Below are 18,610 nucleotides of genomic sequence, written 5' to 3'. Positions count from 1 at the left end.
CGGGTGTTCTCTACAGCGTGTTCCCTCCTGGCAAAGCGTGCACGTTGCTGGGGCGCTGCCGACGGGCAGTGGATTCTCACTGAAGTCCTCCAGGGATGCGATCTGGCCTGGCCTGGCTCGGGTCCCTTTCAACCTTGTCTAGGTTAACCTCAGATTAGTAGGGAAGACCAGTTCTTTCTGCTTTGGCTATCAGCACGATTCCAACATCATAGGAGTGAGAAACTAGTTCCATCTGCCTTTTCCTCCGGAAGAAAAGGCCTTCTCTGCTCATCTTGCCTTTGTGGCCGTGTACAACCTGCTGGGTTTTCCCGCATTTGGGAGTGTACGTATTTTTCACTAGGTTCCTGTAGTTAAGAGGAGAGCCCGTGGCAAGTATGCTGAACCAGGAAGGAGAGAACAGTCGTGGTCAGAATGGAACAGGAAGGTGGGCAAAGCCCTGGAGAAGAGGGGCAGGTTACTGTTACATGGGGGGACCCCCCCCCATTTTCGTGCTGAGAGAAAATGCACCATAAAGGAGTAGGAGCAACCCCCTGAAACACCCAGCTTCTGCTGGTGAATGAAGCTGAAAGTAGCCATCACACAGTGTTCCCGCTCAGAGGTGGACAAGAGGAAAGGGAGGTGGCAGAGCCACGACTCTGACAAAGGGACATCCTTGGAGGGGCTGAGTGAGGACCATGAAGCCACGAAACAGATTATTACCAAGACATTTATTGCAAATGCCGTGAACATGTTCGCAAAGTAAAACTGGTTTTAAAAAAACAGAGAACAAGAGAGCAAGTGAGAAAGGAGAAAAGCCAGGGCTTCGATATTACACCGAAAACACAGGAAGATGCTGTCTTCATGAATGATTAGAATTAACTACATTCTTAAAATAGTTTTAGTGCATTGCATTTTTAGAAAAAGGGAAATATCTCCACCCCCAAGAAAAGGTTCCTGCAACATTGAACAGTTTGTGTGACTATGCTAACGTGACCACCTGTCTGCTACCAACCCCCGACCTGGGAACAATGCGATCTCTGGCGCTGCAGGCTGCAGTGGCCCCAGCAACCACGCATGCTGAATCTGGGGAAAATGAGGCACTCTGCTTTCCAAATGCAGAAAGCAAGCCGCATCAGCCGAAGGCCGTTTCCCATCTTCATGGAAGGGTTTTCTTGTGCTGCTGAGATTTGTAACAAAGTTAACAGTCAAACTGGAATCGCATAGTTTTGGCATTAAGATTAAATTAAACATTAATGGTCTCTTCCAAAAACATATAAACTAAATCACCTCTCAATGCATTAAAAACAATGAGGTAGGCAAAAAAATAAACACGTGGTTTGAATTTTTTCTTCTGCAAGTGCAGACTGTGGTAAAACTGCTGTTGCACTTCTAGGTTTAAACAAAAATTAAACCTTTAACTGAGGCAGTGCTAATACTGTCACACAACAAAGTTCTGGCCATTATACAAAATGCACACATTTTCTTTTTCTTCTTTTTTTTTTTTTTTAAAGTTTCCATCTGCACATGATTTAGGCAAAACTTGGTACACAGAAAAATGACTGAGTTGTTGGCCAGGACCCCTCCCTCCCCAGATCCAAAGAAACAAAATGGGATCCCTTAACCCATCCCACCCCACCTCCCATGCCCCACCCACAAAAAAGTTATCCTAGTAACTGTGTCTTTCACATTTTATAAATATTAACTTCTTAAACCTGCACCTTCTTCTTTGTCCACATATTGTCACATTACAAAAAAGAAATGTCAATTAAATACATTGTTAATGTTACTATATTAAATCTGCTCTCTGCTTTAGCCAACTGCTCCTTCCACCAGCACTCTTCACCTCCTTGTGCCCACTGCCAATAAAATCAACGGCGTGTGCAGCATCGCCACCTTCACACACCCACAGGACAAGAGTCATTCAGAGACAAGGAATTCTGGAGCTGTAGGAAAGATGTTTGCTTTCCGGCCTGATGCTCAATCCCAAACACGTATAGCACCTGATGGTAGGATCCGAACAGCACCAGCTGCATTGCAGCCTTGATTTATTTTTGAGTAAGGAAAAGAACAGGAATAAACTGGTCAGAGCGGGAAGGAAGGGACGGGAGAACCCAACACGTGAGTCTGCACACACAGCTGTCCTGGCTGTACTGGTGCAGCGTGGAGCTCCAGTTGCAAGGAATTCCAAGTTCTCAGGATCTCGAAGACTCTGGAGACCAACAATCCCCGGATCACTCTGCTTCTACCAGCTCAGAAGGGAAGTCCTGCCTAAGGTCATGAAATACACCTGACTGCTGCCACCAGACCGAACAGAGGCAAAGAACACCTGCAAATCAAGAGGAGAGCGCGGGTTAGCACGGCCGTACAGCACCTGCTGTGGGAGCAGGGTTCCCGTGTTTTCCAACCAGGGAACTGAAGCCATCATCTCCTTCAACACTGCTATGTGCAAGGAACCCACATCCCAAAGAGCCCTTGTAAAAGCAGCTCTGGCATGATGCCAGTCTGAATTTGGAAGGAGTGACGCTCTGCAGCCAATTTTCATTACCGCTAAGGCTTGTCAGCTGCACTGCCGCCTCGCCACACTGTGAAAAGTGGGTTCTTTCTTTCCACTTCCACTACCACCACATTCTAAATGAGCATATTTGAAAAATGCAGTGAACCATAAGGACGATACCCGATTTCTTTCTAACGAGCAAGTAAAAATCAATTCATATGATCCCACAGAGAAAGGAACTTCTCTTGTGTCTTTTATTAATAATATTAAAAGACAACGTCATACTTGATAAAAATATTTAACTGCCTAAAGTTTAAAGAATATTTTAGTTATGGCCATAGGAAACACACTTAAGAAAGCTGACAAAACCCCAAATTAGGTCTGAGTTAGACTTTAAGGTAACAGCGTATCTTGGAGACACTCTGTAGCGGCAAATCCGAACGTCACTCACAGATGAGTTCAGGGCTGCAGGGGCTGGGGGCCGTGGGAGCACGTGCGGCACGTGCAGACAAGCAGGAGGACTAGCTGCAAGGGCACACGGCAGCGCTTCCTCCTCGCATCAGATATGTAAGCTTAACCTACAGTCAGCCACAGCTGAAAACGCACTGCAACATGGAGCAGGAGATGGACATGCTCTTCGAGAGGCAAGTGTCTGAGGCATGATGTGTTGCCTTGGGAGTGCCTTAGAGCTCACTGGACAGGAGAGAAGGCTGGGCTTGGGAAAGACCCGCTCAATTCTTCACCGTCCTTCCCAGGGCAGGCCTCCCAGGTCCCCGAAGAAGACAGGGGTGGGGACAGTTTTGAAAAGCAAAAGGGCTTTGATGCCCTAGGATCTAGGAGGCACGTGGTATAGTGCTCCTGGATGAAATAAAATGATTGCTACTGCTGAGCATTCCTGATATGCAAGCTAGGAAGCTGATGCACTAATGCACATAACATTGCATCAGGAGAGAGGAACCTCTCCCCCGATCCAAAGTGTACGAGTGCGGCCTTCTACTCACAAAAAAATCCCATCCAACCCAACGAGCAGCTTTAATGGTCCCCATCTCTAACTAAATACAGCCTCCACACGTAACCCAGTGGGGGTTTAAAGAAAAATACACACACACAGAAAAATCCCTCCATAACCGCATAGCAAAAACAAACGAAATACACTCTGGCCCCACAAATATACCTAAAAAGTCATGTCTAAAATGTTCTCCAATGAATTTATTTCAAAATCTATCAAACATCAAGGGAATTTATCACAGGGAAAATAAACCACTGCTAAAAGATAATAACAACTACAAATAAGCCTTAAGGAAACCATTACCTTGTCATTGCGTTCACATAAGAATTTTAGTCTTTGAGCCCTTTTGTGCATAAACACACCATCCAAATGGCCAGTTTCCACAGACCGGATCTCAATGGCTTTCTCTCCCCAGCCCATTGTCTGATTAGATCGAATATATGCTATGGGGGGAAGGAAAAACAGAAACCATTAAATGTAAGTCAACACCCTAAGATGACAGTGCTAATGTGACAGCTGTATCACACCCTCCTGAAGGCCAAGCAGTTAAGGGCTTGTGTTGATAAGGAACTTCACATTTGTAACTGTCTGTTCTACCCTGGGAAGTAACTTGAATCGATGGTTAAATCTATCCATTTCCCTTAGGCCTTTCACACTTACCTTGAGAATGACCCACTGAGTTTAGAGTTTAGCGCACAGACTTTCATCAATCCAGTCATAAGAGAAGGCAGGGAGAAGAAAGGGCAAGTAGACAGAGACAGTGACTGAACTGCAACAAAATCACATGATTCTGGGATATACATGTGAAGGATGAACATTAACTACCAGCCTCTGTTACCGACTGCAAACTGGAAGACTGTATACGAGGGCGTCTAGCTGGATTCTTCCCCTCAAGCGGAAACCACTTCAACAAAAACATCTGCCCCATTCTCACTGAACGTCTTAAGGATTAAATGAGAGTTTTAAAGTGTATAAAATAATTTGCATTTTGTCCTAAAATAGACCTCTATGTCCACGGTCTACAATCTAACTTCCCATCGTCTGTTGCTGAGTGTCCGCTGGAACAGCATACACAACTGGTGTGATGAATACAGGAAGTCCCGGGGAAGGCTTCACTTTCATACCTACAGATGTGGGCATCTCTCCCCACTGCAGAACCACATCCTTGGTGATCCTCCCATACGTGTTCACATAAACTCCCTCGTCTTCATAGCACACCAGAAGCTCCATCCCATCTGTGTTGGGGAGGATGATGATAGCGTGGGGTTTGATGCTACACTGGATCTAGAGAAGAGGAACAGAGTGCAGGGAAGCATGTTTGTGGCAGTTTCCAGCCTGTGAAAGTGTTCAGCTACACTGTCTTGGCGAATGCACTGGTACCACATTCCTGGTGATAAATACAGCCATTAGAGAACACTCTGGAAAAACCCATGCAATTTACATCCCAAAGTCTACCTGTAACGGGTCACATACTCCCACATTTCCTGAGGCCTCTGAGCCATATTGGGATGGTAAGCTCCTTTTGGAAGCTACTCCCCAGGGGGCTGCCAGCAATGGTCCCCAACCCATTCCATGTTAGTCAAAGCAAATTCTAAGAGGTTTTCAGGAGGGCTTGACAGAGCCAGGAAAGTGGACTTCCACTTGTCTCAGCATGGGGCGTGTCGTTCAAATACTCACCCCCACACCCAGGGGAAGTGTTAGTGCATTATGCAGAGTAAAGAGAAAGTCAAAACAAAATGAAGCCAGTCAACCAACCATAGAGTGTGGGTTCTTTCTTACGTGTGTTGGTAGATAAATGTCGTAGACTGATCCCGAATCCACATCCACGGCATGGAACCCTGCACAGGACCCGTAGATCACTTTGAGCCTCTGGCCCTCTTCCACAGTGAGATCCACCAACAGTGGCTTATGCGCCAGCTCGCCGAACGACTGCAAAGAAGCAATAGTGAGAGAAGCAGCTGAGGCAAAGCAGAACTTATTCTTAACAGAGATCAGGGAGCAGAGCCAAGGCTGTCGACTACTCAAACACCAAGCAGCTGTATGCAAAAATACTCTATAAAATTAGTTTTTAACTATCTTTTTTGTCTGTTAATTAGCATAGGGATGACACTTCTTCCAGAGTTACATATCAAATCCCCCTAGTCAGCCCAAGAATTCTGCCCTGTCATTTGCTGTCCTATTGTTTGTCTAGATGTGTAGTGTATCATTTGACTCTTCACTTGCAGATGGTGGAGCAAGGAGTCATCGTAGGAGGCCCGCACTGAGAATCCACCCAGTCTTTAATACTGGAAAGCCCATTGCTCATTAATGCCAGCACCCACCATTCCTAAGACAGGGACAATGAGAACAGAATGGATTTAAATAGGAAATATTTATAAAAGCAACTAGTATGGTATCTGGTACGTAACAGATATAAACACCACATCTCAGAGGAATACGTGATTTTGTAACCAATTATCTCAATTCAGTAGCACTTGGATTTAGTTTTAAACAAATATGAAAATTCTATTTGTACTGCTTTACCAAGAAATTAAGCAATAAGCAATTTAAAAATTCAAATATTCCCCAAATAACTGAAACTTATCCTTTCAATATATATAAACTATTTTAAAAAATAAGTAAGTAGAAATCAGTTTAAATGAAAACTTCTTAATTTCTTGTCCTATACTAAAATGGCCCAAAGGTTAGCTTAAGGTTTTATGTCTCCTTTTAGAAATTATGTTATTAAATTATTTATAATATGTAATATCAGGATAATATCAATTAAGAATCTCATAAATTTGCTTTGGCGTAAACTCTAGGCTAAGTTGTAAAAATATGTTAAAAATTCACAAAAAACTGCTCATCTTCTATTTTTTTCAAAAATAACTATTTAGATACACTGGAGACTTAATTTTATCTTATACTGAAAACTACTAATTTTACACTGACAACTATTCATTTTATTTTATTCACAGTTCTTTAGATATCAGGCAAAGTGAGGTAATCCACCATGGTTATAAGGGCAGGCAGGAACTCGAGAGAGAACAAACTTAAACAACAGGCTCATTCACTTTCTTCTTCAAACTGTATATACACAAAATGGCAAATCCATTTTAGCTTTATTTATCAGAGTTCAGACATTGTATCTACAGTACTTTTTATTTAAACAAAAATGGGTCATATGATACATATTTTAACTTGCATTTCCCATTTAATGTATAATGCATATTCGTCATCAAAAATTTCTGTAATTGCATTTTTAATTAGTAACGTACTGAACAGATTTTATAACGGCTCCTGCTGAACACTTTTTGTGACTGAGAATGCCAGTGCACCCTAATCCACGCTCGTGACTGTTGGTGCAGGTCTGTTACTGGAGGGTAGAAGTGGTCTTGCTTTGCCTCTTCCTCTGTTACCACATCGCCACGCTGACCAAAGTGTGACAGTGCAACACTCAGCTCTCTTGTTCCCAGCCTCCGAAGGCACAGAAAGTACTAAGCCTACTGCAGCCGTCAGCAGTGGACTTGCTTATGCTTAGGACAAAGTTATATGCCATAACAGCACACAGCTTTCATATCATCATTTTAAGTGCTCGGACTTTTTAAGCTTATTCTCTGACTACTGGTTGTATCTTGCACAGCTAATGCTACTTTTCAATGCACTTGGTTACCTTAAAGGCCATAAATTTGTGATATGGCTTAGGTGCCCACGCATAGACTTCCACAGAACTCTTCAAAGCAATTACTAGAAATTTGATTCTTTCATATTTTACTGGAGGAAAAAAAAAAAGGAAAACACAAGTAAGTATCAACATGGAACTTCTTAAAAATTCTTATAGCCAACTTTTACAAACTTGATAACTATGTCTTCTGGTGATCACTCAAACTATCAGGGGAATCATGCAGTCAGAGAGAGTAAGCCTCACACAGTTCTTTCCCAGTTCTTCAATGTACAGTCCACCTCGTTCTCATGTTGTGTTGGCTCAACTCCAGTGCGCTGGGAACCAGCAGGGAATACTTTCACTAATGTTTCTAACCTTCTTAGACTCCACCCATTGGATAACCAAGGACACTGCCAGGCATCCTAATGTCTCCAGGGCTCTGTCACTACTTCAGAAAGGAAAACGGCAGGATTAATTAGCAGCCGGCTCCCGGATCCCAGATCAAGGTCAGGGTCTCCCCGAGTTCTGCAAGGCGCTCACATGGACTAAGAAACACGGAGGGCTCTGCAAAAAGACTCAGTGGGTCTTGATTCCTGCCAGCGGACAGAAGTATCTGTGCACAAACCCAAGTGCCGCTCCAGACCACTTCCTGATCCCAGCAGAGCTGGGATTTCTAGGATTCACACTAAAGCTCTGTGCCAGCAGAGCACAAGTAAAAATAAATCTCTTTTCAACTGTAAAATAACTGCTTCCTTTCTATAGCTGTTCTGGTTCCCTCAGAGGCAGGCAACTCTGTTAAAACCAGCTGTCCTGAGAGGTCCCTGACCACTTGTGACATACTGCTCTGGTTTCTTTATAGACCATCTAACACCACACTTGATTCTTTGTGCATGTCCGCTGCCTTGTAAACTCGGTAAGTCTCCTTGTCAAACCCCATAAACTGTCACTATTCAAATAAATCATGGAAACTAATATTAACACAAAAAGGAGAATAGGAAGCTGTTCAAATCAATACTACTTAGGAGAACTTTCTGCAATGGTGGAAATGTTTTATTTCTGCACAGCTAACAATAGCCACTGGACATATGTGGCTATGAGCTAGTGCCACTGACAATAAATTTTAAACTTAATCTACTTAAATGTACTTTAAATGGCCCCCTGTCCTTGGGGGCCAACTATATAAATAACAAATGAATGGTATCACCCACACTTATCCCCAGAGACACTTGTGTTTCACTCTGTAAGAACGGATGGTTGAAGACACTGCTCTGTCCTGATGAAAAGCCTTTTACAGTCTAACATGTCTTCCTCTAGCTCCCCCTGTAGGATAATCTCCTCATGTATTTGAGTTGTTATGAGCTAGCTCATTAAACCTGGCCTTACAGGATTTTAGCTATACCTCAACAAATAAAAACACTTCACATATACACAACACAGAACTAATTTCCAGTATCACTCAGAAGCCTTCCAAATGTTGAAGTGGTTCCTGTAGTTATCACGAACCAACGTGCTGAGGGCTGTAGGGAGACCACATAAACAAGAGGACTATGTCAAGGATTACAACATCCCTGACAGTGGAGGAACTCACTACAGCACACAGTTTCATGATATATAGAAAAGAAAACATGCAAGCAAAAAATCAGTGTTCACTAGGTGCCTGCTTTAAATTCTCTTAGAATACATCATCTTTTCCATAGAACTACAGTTCGGTTAAAATCCATTATGTCCCCCTTTACTTCCAACATTGGTATCAGTTATTCTGATTCTTTTCATATGCAAAAATAATTGGCTTTGGTTTAGTTCCTGTAGGAGTTTACCTCATGAGAATCACGAAATTCACACCACAGAGAAGAGAACGAGTGGCCACAGAACATCACCTGGCCAGCTGAACTCATCCACGCACCCAGAGCTCAGCGGCTCTGCACAGCACACCGAGTTCAAAACGAGAAGCCATCACTGTTTGGGTCAAAGTGAAAGCTATCGCTGACTGCCAAGGCCTCATAGTCTTCTTCACAGAAGAGTAAGCCCATGATTTAAAGAAGAAATCCAAATCGGTTGGCTTTCACCTGGCAAGACGTCCTTAAAGAGGTTCCTCCGCTCCACATTTTACAGAGAAGAATGTGGACTAAGAAAAGGGGGTGAAAAGGCTCTTGCGAAATGAACGGCGTTGGGGAGAGCGAGAACACAGAGTGGGAAAGCACCCCATGCCACGTTGCAGGTGCACACAGGTAGTAAGTCACTGTTGCTGAGACTTCAACATAAGAATATGTCTTAAAAACAGAGTGCCAGAAATATGCCACATGTTTCGGAAACCAGTTTTTTACTACAAGCTTGAAAGATCATGTGAATTGTAAGGAACTCTAATGAGAACTACAAAAGACTTCTCTAACGCTTCTGGAACTCACCAACTTTATAGTGCACACACCCTTCCAGATCCCCTACGGTTGTCCATCCCTGCTTCTTCTCAACTTCTGGATCATTGTGAAGTATTTTATTTCTTAACCAAGACAAATAGTAGACACGTAACTTATCCTTTTTGCCTAGAAAAAAATATATTTTACATGCACATTCAAAAACAAGTATTAACAATAGGAACCGAAAGAAAACTCTATAAACAGTAAATAGTTTTTCCCTTGAGAGAAATCATTCCATACCAAAACATTACTAGAAACTCAACTGCTATTTAGATGGACTTTCAAAACTTCTACAGAATTATCATTAGGTATAGGCATGGGTTAGAAGGAAAGGTTATAAAAGAATAACAAATTCAGACTTATATAGTAAGATGGATGGTTAAAACACAAAACAAACAAGCTGGCACTGGCAATGTAATAAATCAATACCACTAATGGTATTGAGACCTGTGTGAAGTCTTAGAATGGTGCCTATCTTTTGACCCAACAATAACACAAATTATTAGGAAATTATGGTCAATGCAACACAGACATGTTATGTCCAAAGGACACCTGTGAAAAATGTTTACAAGAAGGGAATAAACCTCCAGGGAAACAACAGCAGAACAGTAAGAAAGTGTCTTCCAGGCCCGTGAAATGGGCAAAACGGAGAAAGGCTTACCGGCTTGGAATGAAGGGTTAATAACAAGCTCATGGGCTGGACAAGCAGGCTTGAGCCGGATGGATCCACTTAATTTCAGGACAGAGGTCACCATGGGCAGGAAGACGGGGGTGGGAGTGCTGACTGCATGTACAATCATGTATCTTAATGCTTGCTAAGCCTATCTAGCCTACACATGGCTATCATCTGATTCTATCATTGCTATCTGCTGTATGTCTGAAACACCACCAAATGCACTGTGCAGATTTTTCTCCATAAGTGCATATATTGAGTGTGATGTATACTTAAAAGACTGGCAATTAAAAACTTACCAAATACTATAACTGGATGATTTTACTTTTTACTTTTCCTACGTGCTTTTCTATAGTACTTTCTTAATTTCTGATTTCTACAATGGATGTCCTACAGAAAATGTTCTTTTGATAAAAAAGAAACTTACAGTTCTAAGTGTTAATCCATGTAAGGATAAAAGACATGCTATAATGCTGGCCTAGTCACACTGACTGTCAGAGTCCTGAACGCCGGCCTAGTGTTAAGACACCTGCATCTGCATCCCACACTCGAGTACCTGGTTTGATACACGGCTCTGGCTCTAGACTTCAGTCTCCTGCTAACACAGATGCTGGGAGGCAGCAGTGATGGCTCAAATAACTGGGTTCTTGCTAACTTATCCTGGCCCCCAGCTTTGCTGACCCCACACACCGCCCCCAGCTGTGGCAGGCCATCTGGGGAGTGAACCAGTAGATGTGGGAGGGAGTGGACAACACAGACCTAAACACTGGCTGGGGCAGTACGGAGTAGGGGGGCAGGGGTGTGTGGGAGACGTCAGTGAGAAGCACAGGTTGACGTTTTTCTCCAGAGTATTCTTAGGAAGAATGGCAGATCAAGTGTGCACGTGCATCACATCTGAATTCCTCTTCGCCTCTCGTTACTGTAAAGTCACAATACAGACGTATGGCCTTCTGCCAGCACAGACACTACACTGACTGCACAGCGTCAGATAGTCGTCTTCTCTACATAAACACTTACCAGAGATGGTCACCAGGACGTTCAAGCCTTCCAGCACATCCATTTGTTGGAAGCGTCTTCGGTTGATCAGAGGATAAACCTTCCCTTGGCCACTTCTGTCCAGCAGCATCAGGCCACTCTCTGTCCCCACCAGCAAATTCACTCCTATTTCAAGGACACAGAAAGGCCTGAATGTTATGCTCTGCTTGGTAAACAGTTGAGTGATCTGAGCAAGGTAACACCACTCACTTGGAAAAGAGGGCAGCTTCCTTAACTCACCCAGAAATGGAAATGCTTAGAGGAATCAGGGGCTAGAGCAATCACACCTGCAACAGCTCACCATACCGTGGTGATGGCAGCACAGCTGCTCAGACAGAACGAGGCGTAGATACAGGAGCAAGAATGAGGGTGCTTCAGCCCTGTTCTCCTTCACCACCTACCAGGTTCTGGTTTTCCCTCACTTCCCCCAGAACATGGCAAGATCGCTATCTCTTTGGTTTTACAGATGCTACTTCCAGCCAGTCCCATGAGGCTCTTGAACAAACATCCATCTGATACAATGGACTCCTCGTGTTTTACCCTTCTCTGTTTTCACTGGCAAACTTCCAGAAGGAGCTATATATGCTGTTAATCTTGATTTGGCTCCCATCACCCAGTTACACGTTTCTCAAAGACTACTCTCTCCACCACCATCAAGGAAACACCTGCTGTGTTCTTGTCCCTCCACATCTCTGGCACACTGAAGTGTTGTGACTTCTCCCTGTGACCCGTCCTAATTCTCTGATCACACACTGTGATTCTACTGCCGTAGTGTGAATCCAGTTTCACCTCCATGCACTTGCTCTGCTTCGGGTGCTGTTTGGTCACACCCGAGCCCACCCAGCCTGTGTTCCGGTGGTACTTTGGGAACCATGAGTCCACAGGGCACCTCCCTGCTTTGCCACCCACTATATATTTCCACTGAAACCATATTCCTTGCTCCAAGATAAACCAGCGACCAACACCAGATGAGGGCTCATCTCCTCCTTTGCCTCTGTTCTTGCTCTAATCATAAGCAAGGGATAGACTTTTTTTGTTTTTTTTTTTTTTTTAATTTTTATTTATTTTACAGGTAGAGTTATAGTGAGAGACAAGGAGAAAAGTCTTCCTTCCGTTGGTTCACTCCCCAATGGCCACTGCACCGATCCAAAGACAGCAGCCAGGTGCTTCTTCCCCGTCTCCCATGCGGGTTTCAGGGGATCAATCACTTGGGTCATCCTCCACTGCCCTCCCGGGCCACAGCAGAGAGCTGGACTGGAAGAGGAGCAACTGGGACTAGGAACCCGGCACCCATATGGGATGCCGGCGCCGCAGGCGAAGGATTAACCAAGTGAGCCACGGCGCCAGCCCAAGGGATAGACTTTAACTGTGGTTGTTCAAATAGTCTGTCTACCTTCTCATGACTGCCCATCAGTCAAATAGGCTAAATCTTCCTAACTCCTTGGTTGAGTCACTCGGTATCTTTACAGACAACACATTTCATGAAGTTCCAAGAGCCTCAGTCTGGCATTTAAACCCCCTGTCCCTTGAGCTGACTCATTTCTCCCTCTTTATCACACTCATTTCCCCAGATGCACTAGCTTCCTTAGTCTAAAACCCTCACTGTCTATAAATCACTTTTGTAACAAGTAGCATAGATTCCCTTAAAGTTCTTGTGAATTGGGCACATATAAGGTTATTTCAAAAAGTTGATGGAAAGGCCGGCGCTGCGGCTCAATAGGCTAATCCTCTGCCTGCGGCACCGGCACACCGGGTTCTAGTCCCAGTGGGGGGGCCGGATTCTATCCCGGTTGCCCCTCTTCCAGACCAGCTCTCTGCTGTGGCCCGGGAGTGCAGTGGAGGATGGCCCAAGTGCTTGGGCCCTGCACCCCATGGGAGACCAGGAGAAGCACCTGGCTCCTGCCTTCGGATCAGCGCGGTGCGCCGGCCACAGCACACTGGCCGCGGCGGCCATTGTGGGGTGAACCAACGGCAAGGGAAGACCTTTCTTTCTGTCTCTCTCTCACTGTCCACTCTGCCTGTCAAAACAAAAAAAAGAAAGTAAGCAACCATTTTGTTTTGCCCCGAAATGAGGCTTAAACATGCATGCGGCTTCTGACTCCTTCCATCATCTGAAATTATGCTCTGTAAAACATGCCATTCGAGACCAGCCCTGTCCAACAGAACTTCTGTGGTGAAACAAACGCTCTTTACATGCACTGTCCACTAGACAATGGCCACATGCGGCCACTAAGCCTGTGAAACTAAGAAACCGGACCTTCTATCTTAGGTCACTCAAATAGCCACAAGCAGTCAGCAGCTATCATGCAGTTATGGATGGTAATAACATTTTATAAGTGAAACAATATCATCACACTGAATTCAAGTTTATGGCCTGATACCTGCTAAACTTATGGCAAGCCATTTGGGTTTTCACAAGCCATTTCTTCTTTAATGGAAATATCACACATTTCAGTTAGTGAGTTAACACTGTGGAAAAAGAACTGCTATTCAATTTAAAAGCAGATTTATTATCTATAAAAGAGAAATTAATATCTAACATATGCCATGTTTTACTCATTTCATATGTTTTTATTTTGACATCAGCAATCTGGCTCTTACTATATTGCTACTAAGTAGAAACTGGACTATTCTTAGTGCTTTTCTTCCATATTCCTAGATAAGTTAATTCTAAAGCAGTTTATCTATCTGCAGAAAAATCAAACATTTGCTGATGGAGCTGAATCAAAAAGCCTATTTCAAGCTTACATTTTCATGTAGTATTTTGATACTCCATTTTATATAGTATTTAGATATTTTACTGGCCTTTCTTCAATGTCAAGTATTAAGTCATCATCTATTTTTCCAAGCCTCAATGAAGTTCTTCATTCCCCCTCTAAATACGGACCAAGTGTTAGCCTCATCTTTTTCCTTTTCTTCTTCACACAAAGGGGAACTGGTCATTCTCTCCACTATCTGTCTGCTGAAATGGGTACAAGCACACACAAGTAGCACATCATTCTAACGCACCACTCACCCAACCTACAGGAGGTATGGGGTGGCCATCCTAGGAGTCTCCTGCCATCTCTGTCAGAAATCCTTTAAGAACAATTCCCCTGACAACCTAAAGTGGTACTTTTCTAGAAGACCCTCGCACCCTATAGAATAGAAATGAAACAGTCAGACTGGTAGCAAGATACCTACCCCATAAGGCTGCACACAGAATCTCAGAGTTAAACCTCTTCTTGTATTTACGAATCTCAGGGGTGTCACTCTGTGGTCTTGTGTTGGTGGGATTCACATTGACCACTGAGCCCTTCCGGGTAGGATCTTGCCTTATGGCTTCTGGCCTCATTCCATCACAGGAAAATCCCACTGAAACACAGCACATAGGAAATTATTTTCTGAACCTGTATTTACTACATCTGCCTCCCTCCCCACTATATGTCCAGTAAATAATCTTTCTCTGTTAGAAGAAATTTGTAAGAATGTATATGGGAAAAGGACACTGACTTATGCAGCTCATTGCAAACAAGGCGATGCAAGTGGGTGGGGCTTCTGTACCCCAGGCTGAGCCTGTGCACAACCATGATGCCATGCCTAAGCCACCTGCAAGCAACGCACAGTGCCAAGTCCTGTTGGCCAGCGACATTCTTGCTGCTGCTATACTTACCCACAGAAGTCACTGTCGTCCCGCTAGATGGAGAAATCTGTAGTAATCTGGGGTCTATAAAAGGTGTAAAGGAGGAGGAAGATTTGTGTTTCTGGAGTGTGCTACTAGCGGACTGAGTCTGCAATGTAAATTTCAGTTTTATTAATACAAATGACATTTAAAAAGATGAACATTAAAAAAAAAAAAAAAAAAACAGTTTGAATCCCCTCCACATTACACTACTTCCCAGTACAAAGCCCTATCCCTCCTGCCTCACTCCCAAGACGCTGCCGGCAGTGCCGCGCAGGCACAGCACAACCCAACAGGTCACTGCACCTAGAAACACTGCTTCCTGATGAACTGCTCACGCACGCAGCAACTCTGCAAGCCACCAATGAAACCTGCACTTCGTGCTGCCAGGAGTATCTAAAAAAACTTAATAGCTTATAATGACGACTCCGAAAGGAGGTCTGAAAGGGCCTCAAGTCATCAACTTCTGAATTTACTTGTAATCCTGTCCAAAAAAGTCCAATTAATCTATGTTGTAACATTGGCAAATCTTATGTTAAACTGAGCCTCTTGCCAGAAAGCTACAGAAGCTTTGGCTACCATGGTTCCAGATGGATCACTGTTAAATCCACGCCAATCGGCGGCTCATTAGCGAAAGGTGCAAACGACAAAACAAAGCATATCCTTTTGATTTTTCAGGAGCACCAGTGTTTCAGTTAATAACGTAACTTAAGACAAAAAATAAAAATAAAAATAAAAAACAAGAAAGTGAAACAAATTGTTAAGTGGAAATGTAATGACGATTAAAAGAAAACAAACAGAAAAATAAACTTGCCAGTTTAGTGAGTTAAAGGTTATAGTAAAATACTGTACATTAGAGCAAAATGGAGCAAAGTTTAAAATATAAACATAAGGAGGAGTGTGAGTGTAGGAGGGATATACATCTTGGGAGCAAAGGTCAAGTGCTTCTATCCCACTACATTTCACCCCCTCCAGGGCACCTGAGGCTATCACGTCCTGAAGCCCAGGCCCTCCCGCACTCCCCGCCCCTCTCCACCCAGCAGGCTACCCTTCCCGGCAGATGGGTCAGTGGCCAATCCAGACAACGGCCAATCTGATGCCAAGCCTGCCTGCTACTCAAGAGGAGAGAACTGTTCTTATTCTAACAAGGGAACCACAGCAGGCACTGGGAAGGGAGTTCAGTGTTCATGTTAACGCAGCTGGCTGAAGCTACATGTCAGTTCCAGTCTCCCTCTACTGTCACATAAATGCATTTAAACCAATCTCCCATGAAATCACATCACTGTTTAATTAAGTACACAGTGCTCAAGGTGGGCCATGTCACAGCACTTGTGCATAATCATGTTCAAAGAGCAAAGAATCACCCAGCCAGCACCCAGACCAAGCACCACAGCCAAGCCTATGAATGAGCACACAGATTTCCTACACTACATTTTAAATTAAAAGCATGCTCAACACCTTTGTCCTTGCTTAACATCCTGATTTTCTAGGTTTCCCTGGAAAGCATTTAGCCGCTCCTTGAATTCTGAATGACTGTGAATTTCAAGTACAGAAATCCTTTTAACAGGGTTGGTGGAGACAAGTAAGAGTAGCCAACCAACTACCACCCCCCAGAAAGAGAAAAACAGTCCAGCCCTGTTGGAAGGAGGTCCCTGTACAGGTAACATGTTTGTCCAGACAAGGCCAAGTCTGCTTAACCAAACTGGCCTACAATTTACTTACTGGATACAAACAATGAAAAAGGCAGATTCTGTTAACAACTACAATAATTTCATGCCAAATACATAATGGGTTTGAAAACACAGCAATCATCTGATTTAGATTTTTACAAATAAACTGAATAAAGAAAGCCATGCAACTACACTTATCTAGAAAAGTAAAAATGAACTGGCAAGTTTGGAGGGAAATTGCTCTCGAGTTAAGGGATTTGTTTGCAGATCTGGAACATGTTACTTGAAGGCTGGGGGTGACAGAAGAAAGCAGCGGGTAGGGAAGGGGTGAGGGCGTAGGAAAGGTCTCCTTTGCAAACTAGCTCCTAGGCACTGCGGGTCTAACCCCAGGAAAGCAGCCAGCTGTGGTGCGAGACATACCTCATTAGCAGTGAGCTTGTCCTGGGGTGTCTGTGGGGACATGGTGGGTGTCGGCTGGCTGGAGGATGGGGAGGAGGAGGTGGAGGAAGTGGAGGAGGAATGGCTTTGCTGTAAGAGATCTGGCAAGAGGTGAATGCGACCGGCAAAGCCATTGCTCTCATGATGGCTGGCACGCTTTTGGTCAACTGTACTCTGCAGAAAAAACAGGCACACTTGTCTCGCTCAAGCGCTGCTGACATTGCCTATGCTCTACTGATACTGCTCTGTCAAAGGTGCTGTGGGACTTTGCAAACTCTGTTAAATTACCAAGGAAAAAAAACAAGGAAATTAGCTGGAACTGCTCAGACTTCCTCGCCAAATGTCCGCCAACAAAATTCAGACTTCCTCCTCTGGTGGCCCCAGGACAGAAGCAGTGAGCCTTCCACCTGGTTTATCTGTCATTATCTGTTTATCTGATACATTAGCTCCTAGTACCAAAACCATTACCGCCCCACCCTTAGCAAAAACAATCTTTGTCAACCTTTTTTGTCTAAAGCTCTAGAAAGCATCCCGGGATCTCTGTGAGCCCTGGTTTCTTCCAGTCTTCCCCTACTTTCTATCTGAATGCACTGCTAGAGCATGAAACACAATCAGGGAGAGCCCCACAGTAGTAGCTAGATGCCCAATTCTATTGCAATGAGGAGCTTATTGTGTTGACAGTCTAAGGTAGGAAATGAACAGAGCTGTAAAGCTTAGTGGTCCAAATGGGACACACCTGCTGGCACACAGTTATCCAGCGGGGGGGAGGGGGACACAGACACCTGGGAGCACAGAAGACAGGCCACCTCCAACTTGATCTCCAAGGGGCCGTGGCAAGGCTGTCCTGCAGAGCTCAGTGCTCCTGGCAGAACCACCACGGCCACTCTGCCACAGGCTCCGGTCCTGCATTCTCACTCGAGCAGAGCCTGTATAAGGACTTCCCTGTGGTTTTTCTCCCGCTCCGACACAGACCGTGACACTCAGCGTGGTGCTCGAATGAGGGCTGCCACAGACATGCACAAGAGCCGCAATGTGGGGTGGAACTACGCACTGCCTCCGTGGCATGCAACCCACACCTGTCTGCCTGGCCCCAACACACCCCCCGGGTCCTGTTAACATGAAAACAGATGACGATGTAGAAACAGCATGAGTGAGAGAAGGAGCAAGGGTTAATGACCACAGGAGAAGCTCAGCCTCTGACAACAGAGAGGAGACGCGGGTACCTGGCGGACAATCAGCGTGCCATCCTTGGATGGGGTCATGGCCGGCTCACTTTCGACGTCGTCGTGGACAATCATGGTTTTCACAGATTCCGTTTCCCCATTGCTCAAGTTCAGAGACGACCTACGCAGACAAAATCCACAAGTGACGGCCTCGTTCTTGTGAGTCAAGGGTGTCCTGATCAGACTTTCCTGAGCCGAGGTTACAGGCACAGAGTGCCCTCAGCTTCCGCCCTGAGCTCAGCAAAGCATGCCCTTTGCAGCCACTGTGCTTCGGAACAAACACCCAGGAGGAACGCTCGTGGGTAACTGAAAGAGTCGTATCAGACCGAGAGGTCTCTTCCACCGCTTTCTCAAATTAAGAGGAAACACTA

General features: G+C 44.5%; 1 protein-coding gene across 44 annotated transcripts in view; it reads right to left on the bottom strand.

Annotated features, from left to right (window-relative positions):
- Positions 1–692: 692 nt before the first annotated feature.
- MAP4K4 (mitogen-activated protein kinase kinase kinase kinase 4) overlaps positions 693–18,610 on the bottom strand; it is a 182,838-nt gene continuing 164,920 nt past the window's right edge. For 15 of the 44 annotated variants that reach the window (XM_062209965.1, XM_062209966.1, XM_062209972.1 and 12 more), the window contains 11 exons: positions 18,240–18,360; positions 16,999–17,190; positions 14,900–15,017; positions 14,431–14,601; positions 11,230–11,373; positions 9,531–9,665; positions 7,135–7,235; positions 5,238–5,411; positions 4,607–4,766; positions 3,786–3,925; positions 693–2,305 (listed from right to left, as the gene is read on the bottom strand). In XM_062209965.1, coding sequence (XP_062065949.1) covers positions 2,222–2,305; positions 3,786–3,925; positions 4,607–4,766; positions 5,238–5,411; positions 7,135–7,235; positions 9,531–9,665; positions 11,230–11,373; positions 14,431–14,601; positions 14,900–15,017; positions 16,999–17,190; positions 18,240–18,360 — 1,540 coding nt within the window. In that variant the 3' untranslated portion in view covers positions 693–2,221. The remainder of the gene's footprint in view (positions 2,306–3,785; positions 3,926–4,606; positions 4,767–5,237; positions 5,412–7,134; positions 7,236–9,530; positions 9,666–11,229; positions 11,374–14,430; positions 14,602–14,899; positions 15,018–16,998; positions 17,191–18,239; positions 18,361–18,610) is intronic. The other 29 variants (XM_062209967.1, XM_062209998.1, XM_062209999.1 and 26 more) reach the window with 3 other exon arrangements.

Source organism: Lepus europaeus, chromosome 13 (genome assembly GCF_033115175.1).
Source record: "Lepus europaeus isolate LE1 chromosome 13, mLepTim1.pri, whole genome shotgun sequence".
Classification (NCBI taxonomy): Eukaryota; Metazoa; Chordata; class Mammalia; order Lagomorpha; family Leporidae; genus Lepus; species Lepus europaeus.
The sequence above is the reverse complement of the archived record's forward strand: the minus strand, read 5'-3'. Positions and strand labels throughout refer to the sequence as shown.